The sequence below is a fragment of the Oncorhynchus gorbuscha genome, linkage group LG02 (genome assembly GCF_021184085.1).
Source record: "Oncorhynchus gorbuscha isolate QuinsamMale2020 ecotype Even-year linkage group LG02, OgorEven_v1.0, whole genome shotgun sequence".
NCBI lineage: Eukaryota > Metazoa > Chordata > Actinopteri > Salmoniformes > Salmonidae > Oncorhynchus > Oncorhynchus gorbuscha.
The window spans coordinates 54,645,046-54,667,973 of NC_060174.1; the positions used below are offsets into that span (position 1 = coordinate 54,645,046).

Below are 22,928 nucleotides of genomic sequence, written 5' to 3' on the forward strand. Positions count from 1 at the left end.
TAGACTGGATTAGCCATCTCAGTAACGAGTGCAATAAGTCCAACTACGAACAGATTAGATTTGTTTGGGATATGTATTATAAACAATTCTAAAAAATCAACCTGCTATAGAGCATGCTGGGAAATGTGATAATGTGTGTGGTTTTGAGTGTTTTACCTTACACAGAGTGAAAATGACACAGTCACTCCTAGTTCACCAACACCATTTTTTTACACCACTGAGTGTTCATTTACCTCTTTGTTACACTGCAAAACCAACACTTGGTATCACTGGCCAATTTGCTGGGCAGACATTTTCTCATTTTGGTACAGTTTAAAACATTCTTACACCTTTCTTTTTAAACTCTAGAGGGTTCAAGTTTAAACACTGAGGTGAACATTCATGCTCAAAGCGCTATTTAAAGGAAAGGGGAAAAAATATGAAGTTTATTCAGATTTGGAAGGGTTCTGTATAGAACCATTCTTCTTTTACATTTTATTTCACCTTCATTTAAACAGGTAGTCCGGTTGAGGACACGTTCTCATTTACAACTGCGACCTGACCAAGATAAAGCTAAGCAGTGCAACACAAACAACAACAGAGTTACACATGGAATAAACAAATGTACAGTCAACACAATAGGAAAAAATCTATATACAGTGTGTGCAAATGAGGTAAGATGCGGGAGGTAAGGCAATAAATAGGCGGTAGTGGCGAAGGAATTACAATTTAGCATTAACACTGGAGTGATGTACAGATGTTCAGAAGATGAATGTGCAAGTAGAAAAAAGGTGCAAAGGAGAAAAAAATAATATGGGGATGAGGGAGTTGGATGGGCTATGTACAGATGGGCTATGTACATGTGCAATGATCTGTGAGCTGCTCTGACAGCTGATGTTTAAAGTTAGTGAGGGAGATATGAGCCTCCAGCTTCAGTGATTTTTGCAATATGTTCCAGTCATTGGCAGCAGAGAACTGGAAGGAAAGACGGCCAAATGAGGAATTGGCTTTGGGGGTGACCAGTGAAATATACCTGCTGGAACGCGTGCTACGGTTGGGTGCTGCTATGGTGACCAGTGAGCTGAGATAAGTTGGAGCTTTACCTAGCAAAGAAGGCTAGGCTTTACCTTGCCTTCCAAAGAATCCTTCTTGCCTTCCATAGAGTCACCAAAGAACACTTTCTTCCAAAAACTGTTCTGATGATGAAAAGGGTTCCAGGTTGAATTTGCCCTACAAAGAACCCTTGTCCTCCAAAAAGGTTGGGGTGACTGGAGGCTGAAGCTGCCCTCTGAGACTTGCCCCCACTGCCCTACAGCCGGCCCAGCATTAGAAGATGAGGCGGGACACTCTTCATTATAAAAGTTATGTTTATTGTAGATCCATGATTTAAACATAATCTGACATTTTATCAGAGACGTGACCCAGCCCTCTGAGTCCGGTTGCCCCAGCATTGCCTTTTGAGTTCATCCCAGCCTAGGCCCCAGTCCCCCTGTGCCAGCACAGCCCCCACGGCCAAGCAGCCCCATGGCCGTCCAGGTGCTGAGGACGCATAACAGCTAACAGAGGATGTGAATAATGCAGACAGCCAGCAGATTCTGGGGCAGTGACAATGAGTCAGCAACACAGAGGCAGTAGAGGGGGAGGCACTGCTCTCTCTCTCTCTCTCTGCTCAGTGTTCCTGGTCGGGCAACCACACACCCACACAGAAGAGCAGAGTGCTTTCATACAACAAGCACCTCGCACATTCACAGCTGAAGTGATTTTGCACAATTGAGGCATGATATGTATTTTGGAATTATAAATAGTTTTATATATATATAATTGTTTGTTTGTAAGACATTCTTTGTAAGAATCAAGTATTACCTGAAGGTTGGAATCTGTAATGGGAAAGAGAACATATAGGCTGTGGACTACATGACTGGTGGAAAAGGAACTGTAGGAAATCCAATACTGTTTTTTAATAGCTTGTGTGCGTGAGCGGACTGGGTTGGCCAGTCAGATTCCTCTGGTTAGCTTTGTCTTTGGCAGGGCCAGGAAAGAAATCTCAAACAAATAAAAAAAATGATTGATTAACTTATTGATTGCCTTATTTTGCTGCACTGGTGTAATCACGCTAGTTACTGTAGTGCTTATTGCTATGTGAGAACAGGGAGACAGTAATGGACATGGTGATGAATCATACTCTGTAATAATGCGCTCATTGTTACTGTTTTTGCTGCAGCTTCTGCTCTGGGAATTGAGTAGCAGTCGCACGCACGCACGCACGCGCACGCACACGCACACACACACACACACACACACACACACACACACACACACACACACACACACACACACACACACACACACACACACACACACACACACACACACACACACACACACACACACACACACACACACACCAGTCGGTCACTTAAAGGTCTGACATCCAGGTTTTCCTGCCTCCTAGAGGGACTGCTTGCTGCAAAATGTGTAGGGTATTCTCTATAGCTGCTGTGCCTTATGTCTGTGCTGTCCTTGAATGATCCTCTGTACCTGGGGGAGGGTACCATAATCCATCTCAGGAACACACACTAAGAACGTTGCAAACACACACACGCATACAGTACATATACACAATCCATCTCATAATCCCACACACACAGGTTAACCCCTAGAGTCGATGTCCAACCCTTGTGGAATTTGAATTAGCATAATACAAAAACCCCCATAAAAATCTGTCAATTTAAGCTAGAGATATCTGCAATGGATGTGTCTCAATCCGCCGCATCCCCCGATGTCACACTTCCGCATCTGCAGGGAAAGGTGACAAAGCTCGAGCGGTGTTTGTCAGACCATGAGAAAATCGGTCTTCTCACAAAATCGGCTGTAGCGTTCGAATGTTTTGGCCTACAAACTACCACATATTACTGTATATACATACAGTGGGGCAAAAAAGTATTTAGTCAGCCACCAATTGTGCAAGTTCTCCCACTTAAAAAGATGAGAGAGGCCTGTAATTTTCATCATAGGTACACTTCAACTATGACAGACAAAATTAGAAAAAAAATCCAGAAAATCACATTGTAGGATTTTTTATTAATTTATTTGCAAATTATGGTGGAAAATAAGTATTTGGTCAATAACAAAAAGTTTATCTCAATACTTTGTTAAATACCTTTTGTTGGCATTACTTGCTATGAATATGGGACCAAATATTTAAAAATGTTCTACTTGAATACACATATAAATGAATTTGTCCCAATACTTTCGGTCCCCTAAAATAGGGGGACTATGTACAAAAAGTGCTGTTTCACCCGATATGGATTCGCCCGATATTGATGAAAATACTCTCAAATGAAAAATGACAGTCGGCACTTTAACCTCATAGTCAGTCATTGTATCATTTCAAATCCAAAGTGCTGGAGTGAAGTGCCAAAACAACAACAAAAAATGGTCACTGTCCCAATATATGCCATTTAGCAGTTGCTTATCTCCTAAGTGACTTACCATTATGCATACATTTTATGTATGGGTGGACTCAAACCCACTATCTTGGCGTTGTAAGCACCATGCTCTACCAACTGAGCTACAGAGGACCGCTGTGGTTGGAACTGAAATCTAGACACTGGCTGTAGGTCTGTTCTCTCATAGTCTAATATAATATGAACTCCTGCAGAATTAGGCATTTCTTGCAGTAAAATGATACACAAAATGTAGGCTACATTTTGACTCGGGAACAGGAGTGGAGAAATAGGATTTATTTCTTTCAGCATCAGAGAACAAATGCATGGTTAGGGATCGTCTGTAAAGGTGCTATCTTCATCAGCATCATAAAAGCTGATGGTGAAAAGGCATCAAATAAACATCCAAGCCAAAGTGAAATCATTTTTTAACAACTTCAAATTTTCTCAAAACGGTCTAAATCTTTCCCGTTCTTTTAGATTTATAGTATTTTCTCCCCGGTCCCTAAACGTCTTTGCTGCCCGAGAAAAGCAGAGATGAAAAAGGAAAGAGAAACTAACTTTACCGATATCAACCAGATTGAAGCATTCTATCAATATATGCATTCTATCAATATATGCATTCTATCAATTTATGCCATTATTCTGGTAAGCAAGGATTTATTTAGTCTAACTATAGACAAGCTGACTAACAAATAGTATAACAAAATGTCATAAATTATAAGCAGAAATATAGGCCTTTGGGAAAAAAATCACCATCTCTGACAGTACAGCGCACATTCTATATTTGGTGCAGAGTCGGGTGCAGGCCTCAGATTTTCACTTCATCACATACAGTCAGGCAGTTGCAGATGGGTTATTTCAATTGCTGGCGGGTGCAGCTGACCCGGGCGTCACTAACCCACAATCCATCTCAGGATCATATGATGATGGCCAGATTATAATTACCTGGTGCAGGGTGCTAGGTTGTAAAACCTGTTGGGACAGACAGCTCTCTCTCTCTCAGCATCTCAGCAAAAAGCACTCTTCCCATTTTTCAGCCCTGACAGACAACATCCCAAATAGCACCCTATTCACTTAGTGCATGACTTTTGACCAGGCCCAGGCTCTCTGAAGCAGAGAAAGAGAGAGATTTAGTCCTCTGTTGCTGCAAACTCACAATTTATAATCCTGTGGAAGGGGTTTACTGTAAATGTGCGTTGCAGTCATGCAGCTCCCGTTGGCCCACAGCCCCATTGTGTAATAATGAGTCTATAGGTCTGTTCGTGACTCACGAATGGAAGTTGTTTATGTTTGACTGCACTTTACTCAGTGGCCTGTTCTACAGTTCCTGGTAACAGAGACGGAATCATATCTGGTTTCCCTGAATTTGCTATTTTCTCCTGGGTTTCCCTGTGTAAGGTGAGTCATACTGTATTGCCAATCTTGGACATCACAATATCCGACCCTCACATCAATGTTTGGCCGATTACAACTAATATTCATCCCTATTTATCTCCCATAACACCAGAGTTGTAGTGTTTCAACAAAGATACTCCCATAGAGACACAAGATAATGTGTTCGTTCTGTGGCTATCCCTCTCAGAGGTCAAGACCAAGTACTCTGGCAAAAAGTCGCCCAATGCGGAGGTTTTCCACAGAAGTATGTGAAGCGATACAAAATCAATAGAGAGGGAGAGGAGACCTTAGATGAATGACTTTCACACTGTGGTCCAGACAGATAGAGAGCAAGCCGCGCTGATGGGACTGCCTGCTATGTGATCTATGGGTGAGGGGATGAGTGGTGGGAGGAGGAGCAGAGGGTGGAGGGGCGGAGATGGAGATGGGGTAAGGAGGGGAGTGAGTAGGTCTTGTGGATGATGAGCCTTTTCTCCAGTGATTTATCCAAAGCACTAGACTTAGCCATAGAGTCAAGAACTGTGGGCCTTGTCTAGATGTGCCTTGACCAATTAGAGGGATTGTAATGGGTTTGCAAAGCTTTCTACTGTACTGTACATCTATGGTATGGCTGCACACATTGTACAGCATACGTCAGCATTCATTTGTGCACTCAAACTGTCTTTTCCTCTGTGGTTTCTATTGGCTAACCCCTTATGTGCTGCTGTGGTGCAGTGTGTTATGTGCAGCGATGCTGTAATCCAATCGGTAAATTCATATTAATGCCTGGATTGGATGATGCTAACTTTCAGCTTTTCTCCCCCAGATAGGCCTGCTGACACTGCATGATGTATAGAGGGACTGTAAGATGAGATCCTCTTCCTGGGTTGGTATCGACAAGAACACATTCTAGACTGGTTTGCTGACCCTACAAGAACAGACTGGACTAGTCTGGACTGGATCTAGTTTTAAGAACCGGCAAGATAATGCAGAGGAACGGAAGGACTTTTTCTGTAGGTGAGTGGAAGATTTACACCTTAGATGGCCGCTGTCCACTGTCATGTCGTGCTGAACCGTAGAATTATGATTCAGTCACCGTCTGCTTTCATGGTGCAGAATCGTAGATGGCCGCTGTTACAGAGGGTTCGTTTACTTTAGCAGCGTTTTACCTTTTACGTGTGTCGTCACACATATGGATGAACGAATGAATTGATGAATAGATGAACGGATGAATCAATGAAGATGTGGTTCTAGGCCACTCCACGCCTAGTAATCGATCCCTCATCTTGCTTTCCTTTTCTCCCTGGTCTGTCCTGAATCTCTCATCTTATTTCTCATGTATTTCTTTGCTGTATTACTGCCGGGTGTAGAGCTGTCAGTGGCGTGAGGTGAAGAGCAGGCACATTTAACCGCCCTGCCTGACTTCCAACAACAAAAAAAAACATTTTGGACTCCTGCGTCTCAAATGCCACCCTATTCATTATATAGTGCACTCCTTTTGACCACGGTTCATTGCCCCAAAGGTGCCAGCCTGACAGCTCCACAAAGTAGTGCACTATATAGGGAATAGGGTGCCATTTGGGACAGGCCCGTGGATTTCCACAAGGACAAAGTAGGGGAAATATGTCCTTAATAATTAAGCAAGTGTGGCAGCAGCACAGCAGCTGCAGCCTGCCTCTCCTCTCTCTTTGATGGAGGTAATGCAGCGAGGAAGTGGGCCACAGTAGAAATGAATGTGGGGGGGAGGGGTGGGGGTGTTACATGGGGATATTACATACACATACACAAAGGTATGTACACATGTGCACACATGTGCACACACAAACACACACAAAAACACACACACACAGACACACACACCCTTCCTTCCATCCTTCCTTCGGGGTTGGGTGGGGTAAAGGCCTAAGAGTGAGCGGGGTGGGATTAGGGCTGTAAACTATTCTACAGGAAGTGGAGGTACTACAGTATCGCTGTCAAAGCAGATTTTGTACATGTAAACACTTGATTGGACTGTTAGAGATATGCAAGAGGGGTTACGTGCACTAATTATATATAATATAAACATTTTTGAATGCAGAAAACAAATTACATGTGGAAATAACATGGGGTGAGTGCCTGTCTTTACTGAAATTGATCTGGAATAGCAAGTAAACCAGAAGCCTGACTCGGGAAAAACAGCAGGCCTGTGTGTGCGTCTGTGCGTGTGTGTGTGTGTCTGCGTGTGTGTGTGTCTGTTAAAAACAGATACACTAGTACATGGCTAAAAGTATGTGGACACCCCTTCAAATTAGTGGATTCGGCTATTTCAGCCACACCCGTTGCTGACAGGTGTATAAAATCGAGCTCACCGCCATGCAATCTCCATAGACAGACATTGGCAGTAGACTGGCCTGTACTGAAGAGCTCAGTGATGCCACCTTTCCAACAAGTCAGTCTGTCAAATTTGCGCCCTGCTAGAGCTGCCCCGGTCAACTGTAAGTGCTGTTATTGTGAAGGGGAAACATCGAGGAGCAAAAACAGCTCAGCCACAAAGTGGTAGACCACACAAGTTCACAGAACGGGACTGCTGAGTGCTGAAGAGCATATAGAGTAAAATTGTCTATTCTCAGTTGCAACACTCACTACCGAGTTCCAAACTGACTCTGTAAGCAACGTCAGCACAATAACTGTTCGTCGGGAGCTTCTGGAAATGGGTTTCCATGGCAGAGCAGCCGCACACAAGCCTAAGATCACCATGCGCAATGCCAAGTGTCGGCTGGAATGGTGTAAAGCTCGCCGCCATTGGATTCTGGAGCAGTGGAAAGTTCCAGTGAAGGGAAATATTAACTCTTCAGCATCAATGACATTCTAGACGATTCTGTGCTTCCAACTTCAAATCAAATCAAATTTTATTTGTCACATACACGTGTTTAGCAGATGTTATTGCAGTTGAGAAATTCTTGTGTTTCCAGCTCCAACAGTGCAGTAATATCTAACAAGTAATATCTAACAACACACACAATCTAAAGTAAATGAATGGAATTAAAAATGTAAAAATATTTGGACAAGCAATGTCAGAGCAGCATAGACTAAGATACAGTAGAATAGGACTGAATACAGTATATATATTTGAGATGAGTAATGCAAAATATGTAAACATTATTAAATTGACTACTGTTGCAGTTATTAATGTCTATGTATAGGGCAGCAGCCTCTAATGTGCTAGTTATGCCTCTTTAACAGTCTGATGGCCTTGAGATAGAAGCTGTTTTTCAGTCTCTCGGCCCCAGTTTTGATGCACCTGTACTGACCTCGCCTTCTGGATGATAGTGGTTGTGCGTTGGCTAGACCCTCTAGAGAGCCCTGCGGTTGCGGGTGATGCGGTTGCGGGTGGTGCATTTGCCGTACCAGGCAGTGATACAGCCCGACAGGATGCTCTCAATTGTGCATCTTTGAGGGTTTTACATGCCAAGCCAAATGTCTTCAGCTTCCTGAGGGTACAGGAACAATGGTGGACATCCTGAAGCATGTGGGGACAACAGACTGGGATAGGGAGAGATTGAATATGTCCGTAAACACTCCAGCCTGCTGGACTGTACATGCTCTGAGGATTTAGCTAGGGATGCCGTCTGGGCCGGCAGCCTTGCGAGGGTTAACACGCTTAAATGTCTTACTCACGTTGGCCACAGAGAAGCAGAGCCCACAGTCCTTTGTAGCAGGCGGCATCGGCTTGTCCGGAAGCAAGCCATCGTTGTCCGCGACGTGGCTGGTTTTCTCTTTGTAGTCCTTGATTGTCTGTAGACCCTGCCACATACGTCTCTTGTCTGAGCCGTTGAATTGCAACTCCACTTTGTCTCTATACTGATGTTTTGCCTGTTTGATTGCCTTATGGAGGGAATAACTACACTATTTGTATTTGGTCATATTCCCAGTCACTTGCCATGGTTAAATGCGATGGTTCGCACTTTCAGTTTTGCGCAAATGCTGTCATCTATCGACGGTTTCTGGTTAGGGTAGGTTTTAATAGTCACAGTGGGTACAACATCTCCTATACACTTCCTGATAAACTCGGAGGCTACCCGGAACATATCCCTGTCCGCGTGATCAAAACGATCTTGAAGCTCAGATTCCGATTGGTCAGACCAGCTTCAATAGTCCTTAGCACGGATACTTCCTCTTTGAGTTTCTGACTATAGGAGCAAAATCGTCTCGTGATCAGATTTTCTGAAGGGAGGGCGGGGGAGGGATCGTTGGCATCCCGGAAGTTGGAGTAGCGATAGTCTTGTGTTTTAGCAGCTTGAGTACTACAGTCAATGTGTTAATAAAACTTTGGTAATGTTTCCCTCAAATTTGCTTTGTTATAATGCCTAGCTACAATAAATATGGATATGGTGGTTTCCTGTTTGCATAAATCGGCTTGAGGGGCAATATACACGGCTGTGACTATAACCGAAGAGAGGGAGGTAATACAGACTGCATTTGATTGTGAGGTATTTTAGGTCGGGTGAACAAAAGGACTTGAGTTCCTGTATGTTATCACAATCACACCATGAGTAGTTAGTCATGAAACGTACATCTCCAGCCTTCTTCCCGGAGAGATATTTATTCCTGTCTGCACGATGAACTGAGAACCCAACTGGCTGAAAGAACTCAGACAGTATATCCCGAGAGAGCTATGTCTCTGTGAAACAGAGTATGTTACAATCCCTGGTGTCTCTCTGGAAGGAAATCCTTGCCCTGAACTCGTCAACTTTATTGTCCAAAAACTGTACATTAGCGAGTAATATACTCGGAAGCGGTGGGTGGTGTGCGCGCCTCCTGAGTCGGACTAAAAGTCAGCTCTGAGTGCCTCTTTTCCGCCAGCAACAGTTTGTGGCAACTGTTTGGGGAAGGCCCTTTCCTGTTTCAGCAGACAATGCCCCGTGCAAAAAGCGAGGTCCATACAGAAATGGTTTGTGGAGATCGGTGTGAAAGAACTTGACTGGCCTGCACAGAGCCCTGACCTCAACCCCATCTACCCCTTTGGGAGGAATTGGAACACCGACTGCAAACCAGGACTAACTTCCCATTTAGTTTATGACCAACAGTCATTTTTCAGACAAATGTTCATATCATACCATTAAAAGAAATTAACATCAGGGAGGGATGAGATGGACACTGGGGGAGGTTTGATTGTTGTACCACTGACTTGACCGATAGTTCCTCAATTGCTGCAGCAGACAGACGGAGAGGGAGACAAGACAGTGATTTCCACCATAGTTTCAATTAAATTTTCCCCTCGCAGGCTCGCATGGATACTACGGATAAGTGATCCCAAATACCAGGTACAGTATCTCCATGGAATTAGTGTCTCTTTACAACCTTCGGGTTTGGACAAACTGTACACAAAACACACACACAAACACAACACAGGGATGACACAGCCCTCTCTCACACAGCTACATGGCGTGAGACAGTTGTTTTGTCTGTATGTGTGGCTGGCTGTGGTGAAAAGTACAGTAGTACTTTTTTTGTGGTATCTGTACTTGACTTGACTTGACTATTTGCAGTTCCAGTCAAAAATTTGGACACACCTTCTCATTCAAGGGTTTTTCTTTATTTGGACTTTTTTTCTACATGGTAGAATAATAGTGAAGACATCAAAACACATATGGAATCATGTAGTAAGCAAAAAGTGTTAAACAAATCTAAACATATTTTACATTTGAGAAGTAGCCACCCTTTGCCTTGATGACAGCTTTGCACACATGGAAGGCATTTCAGTTAACAGGTGTGCCTTGATATAAGTCAATATGTGGAATTTCTATCCTTCTTAATGATTTTGAGCCAATCAGTGGTGTTGTGACAAGTTAAGGGTGGTATACAGAAGATAGCCCTATTTCCCTATTTGGTAAAAGACCAAGTCCATATTATGGCAAGAACAGCTCAAATAAGAAAAGAGAAATGACAGTCCATAATTACTTTAAGACATGAGGGTCAGTCAATGCAGAACTTTGCAAGAATTTTTTACGTTTCTTCAAGTGCAGTTGCAAAAACCATCAAGCGCTATGATGAAACTGGCTCTCATGAGGACCGCCATAGCAAAGGAAGACCCAGAGTTACCTCTGCGGCAGAGGTTCATTAGTGTTGCCAGCCTCAGAAATTGCAGCCCAAATAAGTGCATCACAGAGTTCAAGTAACAGACACATCTCAACATCAACTGTTCAGAGGAGACTGGGTGAATCAGGTCTTCATGGTCGAATTGCTGCAAAGAAGCCACTACTAAAGGACACCAATATGAAGAAGAGACTTGCTTGGGCCAAGAAACATGACCAATGGACATTAGACCGGTGGAAATCTGTCCTTTGGTCTGATGAGTCCAAATTTGAGATTTTTGGTTCCAACCGCCATGTCTTTGTGAGACACAGAGTAGGTGAACGGATGATCTCTACATGTGTGGTTCCCACCGTGAAGCATGGAGGTGGATGGTGTAGGGGTGCTTTGCTGCTGAGACCCTGTACCGATACCCCATCCCATCTCGTTTGAGCTTAGTGGGACTATCATTTGTTTTTCAACAGGACAATGACCCAACACACCTCCAGGCTGTGTAAGGGCTATTTGACCAAGAAGGAGAGTGATGGAGTGCTGCATCAGATGACCTGGCCTCCAAAATCACCCGACCTCAACCCAATTGAGATGGTTTGGGATGAGTTGGACCGCAGAGTGAAGGAAAAGCAGCCAACAAGTGCTCCTCATGTGTGGAAACTCTTTTAAGACTGTTGGAAAAGCATTCCAGGTAAAGCTGGTTGAGAGAATTCCAAGAGTGTGCAAAGCTGTCATCAAGGCACAGGGTGGCTACTTTGAAGAATCACAAATATGAAATATATTTTGATTTGTTTAACACTTTTTTGGTTATGCCATGATTCCATATGTTTTATTAAATAGTTTTGATGTCTTCACTATTATTCTACAATGTAGAAACTTGTCAAAATAAAGAAAAAGGTGTGTCCAAACTTTTGACTGGTACTGTATATTTTTGCCTACTTTAACTTCACGACATCCCGATAGAAAATAGCGTACTTTTTACTCCATACATTTTCCCTGGCACCCAAAAGTACTCGTTACATTTTGAATGCTTAGCAGGACAGGAAAATGGCCAAGAGAAGAAGAGAACAACTATGGTCATCCCTACTGCATCTGACCTGGCAGATTCACCAAACACAAATGCTTGGTTTGTAAATTATGTCTTGACTGTTTGAGTGTTCCCCTGGCTATCGATAAATAGAAAAATAAAAAATTGTGCCTTCTGGTTTGCTTGATATAAGTAATTTTAAAATTATTTATACTTTTGATACTTAAGTATATTTCAAACCAAATACTGTTTAGACTTTTACTCAAGTAATATTTCACTGGGTGGCTTTCACTTTTACTTGAGTCATTTTATGTTAAGGTTTCTTTACATTTACTCAAGTATGACAATTAGGTACTTTTTCCACCATTGCTGGCCGGTGCTGTAGCAGTGTAGCATAGAGCCGCTGTCTGTATACTGTGCTCTGTGCTACAGTACAGCAGAGCTTTGGTGTCGGTCAAAGCGTTTGCAATGGGACAGGAGCCAGCTTACCCCACCCCTGCTGCTATACTGCTGCCGGCAGAGAGAGAGAGAAGTGCTGCATTTCCTGAGGGCAATGCAGAGGACAAGAGAAAGGGAACTACACAGGGTCGCAATATCCCAAACACACACACACGAGAGAGAGAGAGAGAGAGAGAGAGAGAGAGAGAGAGAGAGAGAGAGAGAGAGAGAGAGAGAGAGAGAGAGAGAGAGAGAGAGAGAGAGAGAGAGAGAGAGAGAGAGAGAGAGAGCTGTAGCATTTACTATGATGACTCTGCAGCACCAAGCCTACTAGCAGTAACAAAGCTCTGCAGCACAGGCACAGCAGCAGGGGACAGTCAGAGTGGGGATGAATCATTTTGATTTCCCTAAATTCGCACAGACACAACGCATCTCACTCAGGCTGGGTGGATTGGGACTCTAGAATTATTAAATATGCTGAGAAATGCACCATGAGTGTTGTTTACTTTGATTTGAACAGAACACAACACTCCTTGTCAACTATTTGCAATGCTATTTGTCATTGCTATGTCTGGATTGTAATAAGGCTGTTGGGCTTTTTGGGGTGGTAATTTACTAGTGGTTTTGTATTGGCAGTTTTCCCAGTGGTGGGAGAAGTGGGATTTGCACTCTTCAGAACCCGGAATGGAGTAATGACATGTGAAGTATGATGAAAATGAGAGAGGTCATCTCCTGAATACGGGGATTAGTGTAAAGGAAAACCTTTAAATTGGCTCCCCTCTCTGTAACTTTACCATTGGGAAAAAAATAACATATGGATTTGAAGTGTGTAGCACAATGGTAGCTACATAGATAGCTGAGCTATAGGGTAATAGGGCTCAATTCCTGCAGTCCTGTGAACTCACAGTTCCATTATGCTATGTCACATACAGTAATGCTGTTCTCGGATGTCGTGAGCTTTGTGCTTCATAACAACCACAGTGCGAGCAACAGGTAGGCAAGAGGTGACGTGGACTGGAGCCAGGTACTTAAGGTAGTGCCTGAATGCAGGGTGGGTAGTTTTCAATCCACATTCATTAATACAGGTGTTTATCGATATTGAAGTACTAAGATGTTTGTAATTGATCAAGACTCCCCTGAATGTAATGTGAGAGTACCGGTGCAAACTGGTCCACTGACTGTGTCATTGGGAAGGTCACCAATGGGGTTTGGATAGAAGCCGAATGGGATACTTGAACCCTTAATGGCTCAGAAGTACACAGTCAGCACCTATAGACTTGACTAGACAGTCAAACCTCCTTTTATCGAGTAACAAATGAAAATACACAATGAGATCCTTAAAAATTTATTGTATTTGATGTACGGTGAAATCATGAGGTGTGACATGAGTAAGAAAAGAAATACCCTTGCATAGATCACAGACGATGCCTTTGTCAGACGTCTGACAAACTGAGCGTATCGTAGCATAATCCTCGTAAAACAAAACATGAATAATGACGATCAAACATTAAAAAAACACATTTGCAATGTTCAGTAGGCAAATGGACTACTTATAATAAAAAAGAGCATGGGTTTATTCAGCGACGTGAAACATTGAGAATGTTGCAGTTAGACATGTAATGGGTATAACTGACATGACTCACTGTTCTACATGACAGATGGTCATATCTCATCTGCACAATACATTTCTATCTGAATGTCTTGTAACGTTGCACCCTCCTGAACAGACCCCAGGAGTCAACAGTCCCTCGTGCCGCTGAGCTGCTCGCTCCAAAGCAAGCCAGCTTCCCTAAATACAATGCACTTCGTCACATTTCCATAGGTTCTTATAGGTTTTCTATAGGATGTCATTCCTATATACATGTACATGCACAATGGTTGTATCCAAAATCACACCCTGTTGCCTTTTTAGTGCACTACTTTTTTAGTGCACTACTCTTGTCAAAAGTAATGCACTATATAAGTAATAGGGTGTCATTTGGGATGCGCAGCATGTCTGATGGATGGACAGGACGACAAACTCATAGTAATCACACGTCTACCATCATATCACTCCCTGTCATCAAACAAAAACTAGTCACCTCTCATCACCATTCTAAGTAAAGTGAGGTTTGAACATATAGCCTGGTCAAAGATCTGTTTGTGCTGTACAGCCAACTCCTATGATTGTTGTCATTGGTAATTGCCAAATATGTTTGGCCTGACAACGACCAAATAGTTGGCAAGACGGCGCAAACAGACCTGAGACCAGGCTAGTTTGAACATGGTGGGATGTCAATAGTCAGAACGTATGCCTGATCCGAGATGAAAACCAGAAGGTATGCCTGATCCGAGATGAAAACCAGAAGGTATGCCTGATCCAAGATGAAAACCAGAAGGTATGCCTGATCCGAGATGAAAACCAGAAGGTATGCCTGATCCAAGATGAAAACCAGAAGGTACGCCTGATCCGAGATGAAAACCAGAAGGTACACCTGATTCAAGATGAAAACCAGAAGGTACGCCTGATCCAAGATGAAAACCAGAAGGTACGCCTGATCCGAGATCAAAGTGTTTGTAAATATCTTAAGCAAACGATAATGTTTTTCAATAAAAAGAAAACTAGAAATGTATAATAAAGGAGGGTATTTCATATTTTAAAAAAAGGTTTTGGTGTAGATGAACGCAAGGGTTTTCTTTGAAGTGATGCAACTGTTATTATAGCTGATCCACAGTTTTGAAAAGCTCATGCAGTCTTCCGTTGACCATGCAGTTTTTGTGATCAGTAGGTTGCCGTTGTGATATGTATACATTATCTATACATTATCTGTTGGTTTTTAGTAATGGGCATTTGGAAACGCTCTTAAATGGTGTGGTTGGTTAGGATGAATTTTCCAGTATTTCTTTAAATGAAATGAGAAGACGATCCATATATCCAGATGCTAATATAGTGATAATATAGTGGATTGTAGTCCATATCATTCAAATGTAGGCCTACAATAAATTGATAATAGTAGGCTACTTCAGTTTAATTATCATGGCTTGCCAGAGGAACACATTATTATAGAGTATTTGATATTTCAGTATATTATGGCATGTTCTTCCTAAAAACAATCCGACAATCGTAGTACACTGCCACAGAAGTAAAACAAAATAAGACACACAATGAAAAGATAGACATCATTGGTTTTGGCCTTTTGCAATATATATTTTCTTGCTATACTCTATTTTACTATAGCTAAATGATTTCTTACTACTTTTTTTAGATAGGTATGGTTTACTTATATTTTTGTTTTTGTGTTGTCATTTCTCGGAATTACGTTTTTTAAAAGACCTTCTCACACACGTCTTTCTTCTGAAGAACATACATCTCTGAAAGCGTTTCAAATTAATGCATTTTTTTCTTCTAATTACAATATAGGCACCTTCTCTGACTCTCCTTCACACTAAATTCACACTAAACACGCAGCCATTCAATCCAGCAGCTGGCTGTAAGTGCATTGCATTTCAGACTATTAATTCCCTCCGGGAGGGTGCTACAGACTACGTTGCCCCATTTATCAACATAGGGTCCTAACTAGAAAACGACTCCAGATCAACCTTTGAGTTTGATGGGGATTGGATGGTCGCTGTAATAATAACACTCTACACTACCGTTCAAAAGGATGGTCGCTGTTGTAAATGTCTTGTCAAGAGATCGTCTTTTTCCTCAACATCTTTTTTAAAATAGATTCATTCAACTCCTATTTTACAAAGGTTTCTAAGAAACAGGTAACTGCAATTCTATTACTATAAGAATGCATTTTTTTGTGTTTTTTGTGTAGAATAATTGAATGCATAGCACCATACATAGATTGCCCTCACAGCAAGAGCAATGGATGCACTGGTATCGTGACATGAGGGGTTTTGCATGTGTTCCCTCAACCTCACTCTGAACTGTTGCATCATGGGTATTTGGTGGAATAGAACCTGTTTTGTCCAACCACACTTCTGGGCCATAAGAGAAACCACATATGGTAAAACTATATCATTTACCTGATGGTCAGCTAGCTACTGTAAATGGTATAGATAAAGGTTGCTGTGGATAATCACTTTTTATTCGTTGTACTTTGGGGTATTCTATATGTCTGTTCTTAAGACCTGATGGCATTCTCTTGGTTAGAAACCTTAAAAATCCCTGACACAGAAGTAACATTTTTTTTTGCACTTATATGTCAACTCCACTGACATATTCACCTCATAATGTCAAATGAACTGACGTCTAGGAAGGCTCTCGCATAGACAGACACCAAACCTGTTGTAGACAGACACATTCCAAGTTCCCCAGCAATACACTAGAACGACCATGAGCAAATAAAGAGAACATAGCCGATAACACATAGCACAAAACGACCAGCAACTCGATTCACAGAATCAAAAAAGGCCTCGCCCATAACCAGTGTGCACATAGAGGCTTTCTGCTAGTCCACAAAAGGTATAGCCTTTGCACAAACTGATGAAAGCAAATGCTTCACTAGCTGAGACATTTTAGTTGAGGGGTTTACACATACAGTAAAAGGCCAATGGAAAATGAGAAAGGAAACATGGTACAGTACTTATCACCAAATGACATACCATCATGATGGCCTTTGAATCTTTAGCCATGTTTACGTGTGGTCTCATAACATCTGTCTTGTGTACAACCCCTCAACTTCAGTGTCACAGACATTGTGTCGCTACCATAGCAACATATATCTTGACCCTAAATCATCTGGTCATTTCACACACTTACAGGACAAATTTTGCTGCAATAACGAAACAAGATTCACACGGCATCAGTAAGCTTTGCGCAGAGCTGGAAGACTCAATTGTGAAATACATGTAGCTATTGAGCAAATGGAACGTGCAAAAACGGTGTAGCATCTAATAATGCACTTATATTGCCCAGAGTGAAATTCCAATATGCTAAAAAGTCAGTGTAAGAGCCCCTGGCTGCTCCGTTGTCATTCTGTGACAGGTACACACTTAGAAATGGAATTGCTAGAATGGACATTCCCATTCAAGTCAATGTTCTGTGATGGATGTGAGTAATTCTATTTCTATTAATACACATATCAATGAAGTGTGGCACACTTTCAGACGTTCGCAGATACAATTGCCCAGGGTATTTCTATGATTTAACAGTAGCAAACCTGCCTTACTTCTCAACAACTGTAATACGAAAGAATCCAAACCAAACCATTTGTATCAACAGGTTTTTCGAGAATCCGTCAGTCTACATCTCTATGCTCTAGTCAACTCTACTACTATCGTAATGTGTTTATTTTATTTTTTGATTGTGCGTAGCTTGGAAGGAAAATGGGATAGGGGTACGGGTGGTTGGTGCAGTATGTCTGTCCTAAGACCTAAGTGCTTCTCTAAGGCTACTTTTAGGGGCCAATCTAAGAGTTTAACATCCGTGTCTGTATTCATAAAGCATCTCAGAGTAGGAGTACAGATCTCGGATCAGATGAGTCTTTTAGGTCATAATGAATAAGATTACATGGACAGTGGGGGGACCTAATCCTAGATCAGCACTCAAGCACTCTGAGACCATTTATAAACACAGGCCCTGATGACCACAGTCTACTCCACTTAGAGGCCCTGTTGCATGTTTATGCATCGAAGAATAGCCTGGCTTGCAGCTCTGCAGTGAGTTCTGCAGTGACCTCACTGAGGTAGACACATTTAAAAGACTTTATGGCACATAAATCAATTGCAACAGCAACACAAGCAAAGCAAAGCAATGAATATTCCCTTTTGATTTGAAGTGGTGCATGGGTGGAGAAGTATAAAGTACTGGGGGGGGGGGGGGGGTTGCTGGAATATTGTTCTAGTCTTGGGTCAACTCAACTATGGATCATGTTGGTAGTGCACTTCCATGGTTGTTTTCACCAATCGTCATCATCCTCCTCCTCATCAACAACAATAATAACAGCATAATAGTGCTGAAGCAAGATGTTTTGCATCGGATCTGTTCAACTTGTCATGGATTTCCATTGTAGGCTATATTACACAGAGGCACTTTCACTGAGCCTGTTGCATGGTGAGCGGGGTAAAGGCACTAAGCAACTAATGTACGGAAATTATTATTGGCAATATCTATTAAACAAAGGCTCATTTCAGTCAAATGAGAGTTGTTTCTGTTGTTTTGTGTTGTGAAAACAAACGTATCCCTAAATTTAGTGGTGAAATGGAAGGCCTGACTCATAATAGGTTTACTTTTTCTATGTTCAAAGGTCCATGCACTGCGCTATTGAAGTAATACTGTAACTTGGTGCTTTATGAGTATATGCATTTTGATAATAAGTATTTATTCTGCTTCTTTGATCTCCTACGTTTTAAATGAGAAAGTCAGCATCCCCGAGTTGGGTTTTGGATATATTTTGTCACATTTCAGAAACGGTTCAGAGATTTTTTTTAAACAGTTTCCACGTTTCGTTTCCATGACAGTATGATACACTTTTCAGAGTGTCTGTAATTGCAACAAGCTGAATACTGACGTCATGCATTTAGATATACTAGGATACACAGTACCTTAGTCGATAGGCCATAATGCAGTTGACTTTTTCTCATGCTATGATCTTCGTTTAGTTACTGTTTCCCTTAAGATTTTTTTTAAACATTCACTCGCTAAATAATTAGGAATTTTCAAATCAAAAACTATTTCAAACCAGTTCTGCACTCTAAGTGAAAACGAATAATAAATGGGAATCGAATGAAGGCATAGGGGGATGGAAAAATTCGAAATGAATATATTTGTAGCATTATTATAAGGTTATGTCTCATCATCACGCATGCCAATATCAAAATGTATGGGGAGTCTCTTCTAAACATGCTCATGTGAAGCTCTTCTGTTATATCATTGTGCTGTCTTGCATCTAACGGGCAAAAATGCCATTGTACCACTTGCTGATATCATAATTACAGCATTTTACTGCTGAAAAATAGCAGCATTGCGGATGTCCGTAGGTCTTTCAGACTGAGGCAAGTAGATAATCAGCCTCTTTTTAACATCCAAACCAGGAGATCAGTGATCCTCCGTTATCAGTATTTTTCCTATAAGGTGCTTTGCTGGATAGTAGATCCCTTGATGACAGAGGGGTAGAGGAGTCGCCTCGGACTTTTCAGACCAGGTGTCGGTCTGACTGGGTGCTGCAGATCCTGACTTGCGTGTCTCTCTCTTCGCAGCAGATGGTATTTATGATGCATGTTATCCTTGATGCAGTGTGCACTTGCTGAAATGTTATCTGTACCGATGCATAACGTTTTAATTATCACGCCTAGCTTTGTCTGATAAAAACAGATATGTCGTCTAAGTGATGTTGGTTAGTCGTCCTCCAAGGGCGCGCGATTATGCGTGTGCGTGTTAAATAGAAGTTGATGTTTCTTTTTTATATATTTTTAATACGTATTTGAATGATCATTTTTAAAATAATGAATTACTCTAGCTGTCGTGTTCTCTAATAACAGCTTCATTTTCATATTTTTTCCCCCCTTTCAAATAATTCCTTTCAAATTGGTGAGCATGGTTGTTGTCATAATGCCATAGAGCGCTTATAGGAGGCGAATGAAGCATTCAAAAAGGATGGCGTACTCAACGTGTGACGGCATCATGTAAGTCCCATGTTTTCTCATTCGATTCTACACATCTGTGAGCAGCTTGCTTTTATTTACACAGTTTTGGTTTGCTAGAGTGCAATTGCCAGTTCTGAGGTTTGCCTCTCTAAAATTGTCGATGCTATTATTAATATCTCCGTCAATTTCCATGTATTCTGATTTGCTGACAGTGGACGAGCTGCGGCGACTAGAGTTGCTTTCACTAATGTTTGGTTCACTAACGTTTAATAGTTGGGCCTGCTCCTCTCCCTCGGTCTCCCTATGGTAGAAGTAGTTGAAGTTGGACACAATGACAGGCACTGGAAGCGCAATCGTCAACACACCAGCAATGGCGCAAAGGGAACCCACTATCTTGCCCCCTATAGTGACAGGCACCATATCCCCATAGCCCACAGTTGTCATAGACACCACGGCCCACCAGAAAGCTTCCGGTATGCTGCCAAAGTACGACCCTTTCTCCTCCGCCTCTGCGAAGTACACCGCGCTGGAGAAGAGGATAACTCCGATGAAGAGGAAGAATATCAGCAATCCGAGTTCGCGCATACTGGCCTTGAGGGTCTGTCCCAGGATCTGCAATCCTTTGGAGTGTCGTGACAGCTTAAAGATTCTAAACACTCTGACCAGTCTGATTACCCTGAGGATGGCCAGAGATGTCGCCTGCTCCCCCATGCCCTCGTCCTGGTCTTCGGGGTCCTCAGCCAGCTCCGTGCCCAGTGTGATGAAGTAAGGGATGATGGCCACTATATCAATAATGTTCATCATGTTTTTGGAGAAGACCGCCTTGCTTGGACACGCGAAAAACCGCACTAACAACTCAAACGAGAACCAGATAATGCACAGAGTTTCAATAATGAAGAAAGGGTCGGTTAGGATGTTTGGTTTGTAGTAAAAGGTATGATTCCCCACAGTCTTAAAACGACCCCTAGGGTCCTCTTTCAAGTCGGGTAAAGTCTCTAAACAAAATATGACTATGGAAATCAGAATTACCATTACAGATACTATAGCAATCCCTCTGGCCGGACCCGAGCTCTCTGGGTGCTCAAAAAGCAGCCAGATCTGACGCTGGAATTCCTTCTCAGGTAAAGGACGTTCTTCCTCCCTGACGAAGCCCTCATCCTCACGGAATTTCTCCATGGCATCCACTCCCAACTCATAAAACTTGATCTCTTCAGAGAACATGTCCAACGGAACGTTGACGGGCCTTCTCAGCCTACCCCCGGACTGGTAATAGTAGAGGATGGCATCGAAACTGGGACGGTTTCTGTCAAAGAAATACTCGTTTCTCAGGTGGTCAAAGTAGCGCATCCTCTTCTTGGGGTTGCCTAACAATGTCTCGGGGAACTGGGAGAGAGTTTTGAGCTGGGTCTCGAACCGCATCCCCGCAATGTTGATGACCACTCTTTCGCAGCAGTCGTGGTCTTCATGGTCGGGGGGGTACGCGTCCTGCGGGTGCCCCGGTACGGCTGCAGTCTCATCCATGTTATCTCCTGCCACAACGGTCATCTTGTAGGTCCAAGGAGTTTTGGAATTCCGGTTATCCGGTTAATCTGATTGAACAGGCGGCATTCAGGTTTTGGGTTGATACAATTTACTTCTAAATTCCTCTTCTTTTTCTCCAAATATGTGTTGTCCTAGTACCCAGATAAGGGGCTACCTTGCTTAGCCTCAGTGCGGCTCCACTGCGGTTCTCGCTGACTCGACCATTGCTGCTCTCCGCTGCATCTGCTGCTGCTGCCTCTGTTACCCAGTCAGAGAAAAAAAAGACAAACGATTGGATCGAAGGAACAGCGGAGATATTTGCTAGCTCAGCAATTTCTGCCATGTATTTATTTATTTAGCCTCTAGGCTATATGTCCAGTCTATTTATCAGCGTCCAAAGGGGTAAATTATGTTGTTTTATTGGTGATAATCTAGACATAAAGCAATCGAATATGCATATTATAATTGGCAGGGTAAATGCTATATATAGCCTATATAACAAATATATATATAAATATAGGCTACCTCACGCAAATAATTAAGCGTTAAATGCACTAAAAGTCATATAGAAGGCAATACCAACTGCCTGTCACAGTCTCTAAATACTAGTAACATTGTAACAATAGCCTTGAAATTATTCCCCCTGACCCCTCTTATGACAGACAGACAGACAAGAGTGCACCAGTTTCAATGCTTACCTGCGTCTTGTCCGCGACTCAGCACAGTCATCCAACCGCTAGGACAGCCAGGACTGCCGAAGCTTTGTTGTCATGTGTTAAAACATGAACACTTTACAACACACCCCGCCGCAACACATTGGAGCTTTCCTCTGTGCAGGCCCTGGTATAGACTGAAACACTCAGGACATCACTGTCTGAGCCCTTCGTATCGGTAAACTTAAATGTCTTATTTGTCTACATCTTGATCCCGTCGCTTAACATTCGTTGTAAAATCACGCTGGAGTCGGAGAAACGTGAGCTACTTCTGTAGCCTACAGTCACTTGTGCGGTGGGGCACTTCGGTGTGAATGGCATAGAGCAGGATAAATTATTATGCTGCAATTCAGGGGGGAGATACATTAAGGGGCAATAAGCGAACCCTTGCCATTTCAAGATATTACCGCATCAGCAGAAATGTCCTGTTACGAGTAGACAAGATGACGAGCATTTTAAAATTTGTTTTACCTCGAGCCGGCACAGATGGAGGTATCGATTTATGTGAAGATATAATCATTTCTTAATAATGTTCAGTATATTGTTCTTATGTATTCCACATGCAAGGAGAGTGGATGAGGAGATAGAGGGAAGGGGCGAGAGAGAGAGAGAGAGAGAGAGAGAGAGAGAGAGAGAGAGAGAGAGAGAGAGAGAGAGAGAGAGAGAGAGAGAGAGGGAAGGGGCGAGAGAGAGAGAGAGAGAGAGAGAGAGAGAGAGAGAGAGAGAGAGAGAGAGAGAGAGAGGAGGGAGGGAGGGAGGGAGGGAGGGAGGGAGGGAGGGAGGGAGGGA

At 42.6% G+C, this 22,928-nt stretch overlaps 1 protein-coding gene across 1 annotated transcript; it reads right to left on the minus strand.

Annotated features, from left to right (window-relative positions):
• Positions 1-19,512: 19,512 nt before the first annotated feature.
• On the minus strand, positions 19,513-22,348 carry LOC123993219 (potassium voltage-gated channel subfamily A member 1-like). Its single transcript, XM_046295123.1, has 2 exons — positions 22,125-22,348; positions 19,513-21,684 (listed from the first exon to the last, which is right to left on the minus strand). The coding sequence occupies exon 2, from the start codon at positions 21,448-21,450 to the stop codon at positions 19,972-19,974; it is 1,479 nt and encodes a 492-aa protein (XP_046151079.1). The 5' UTR covers positions 21,451-21,684; positions 22,125-22,348; the 3' UTR covers positions 19,513-19,971.
• Positions 22,349-22,928: the final 580 nt, after the last annotated feature.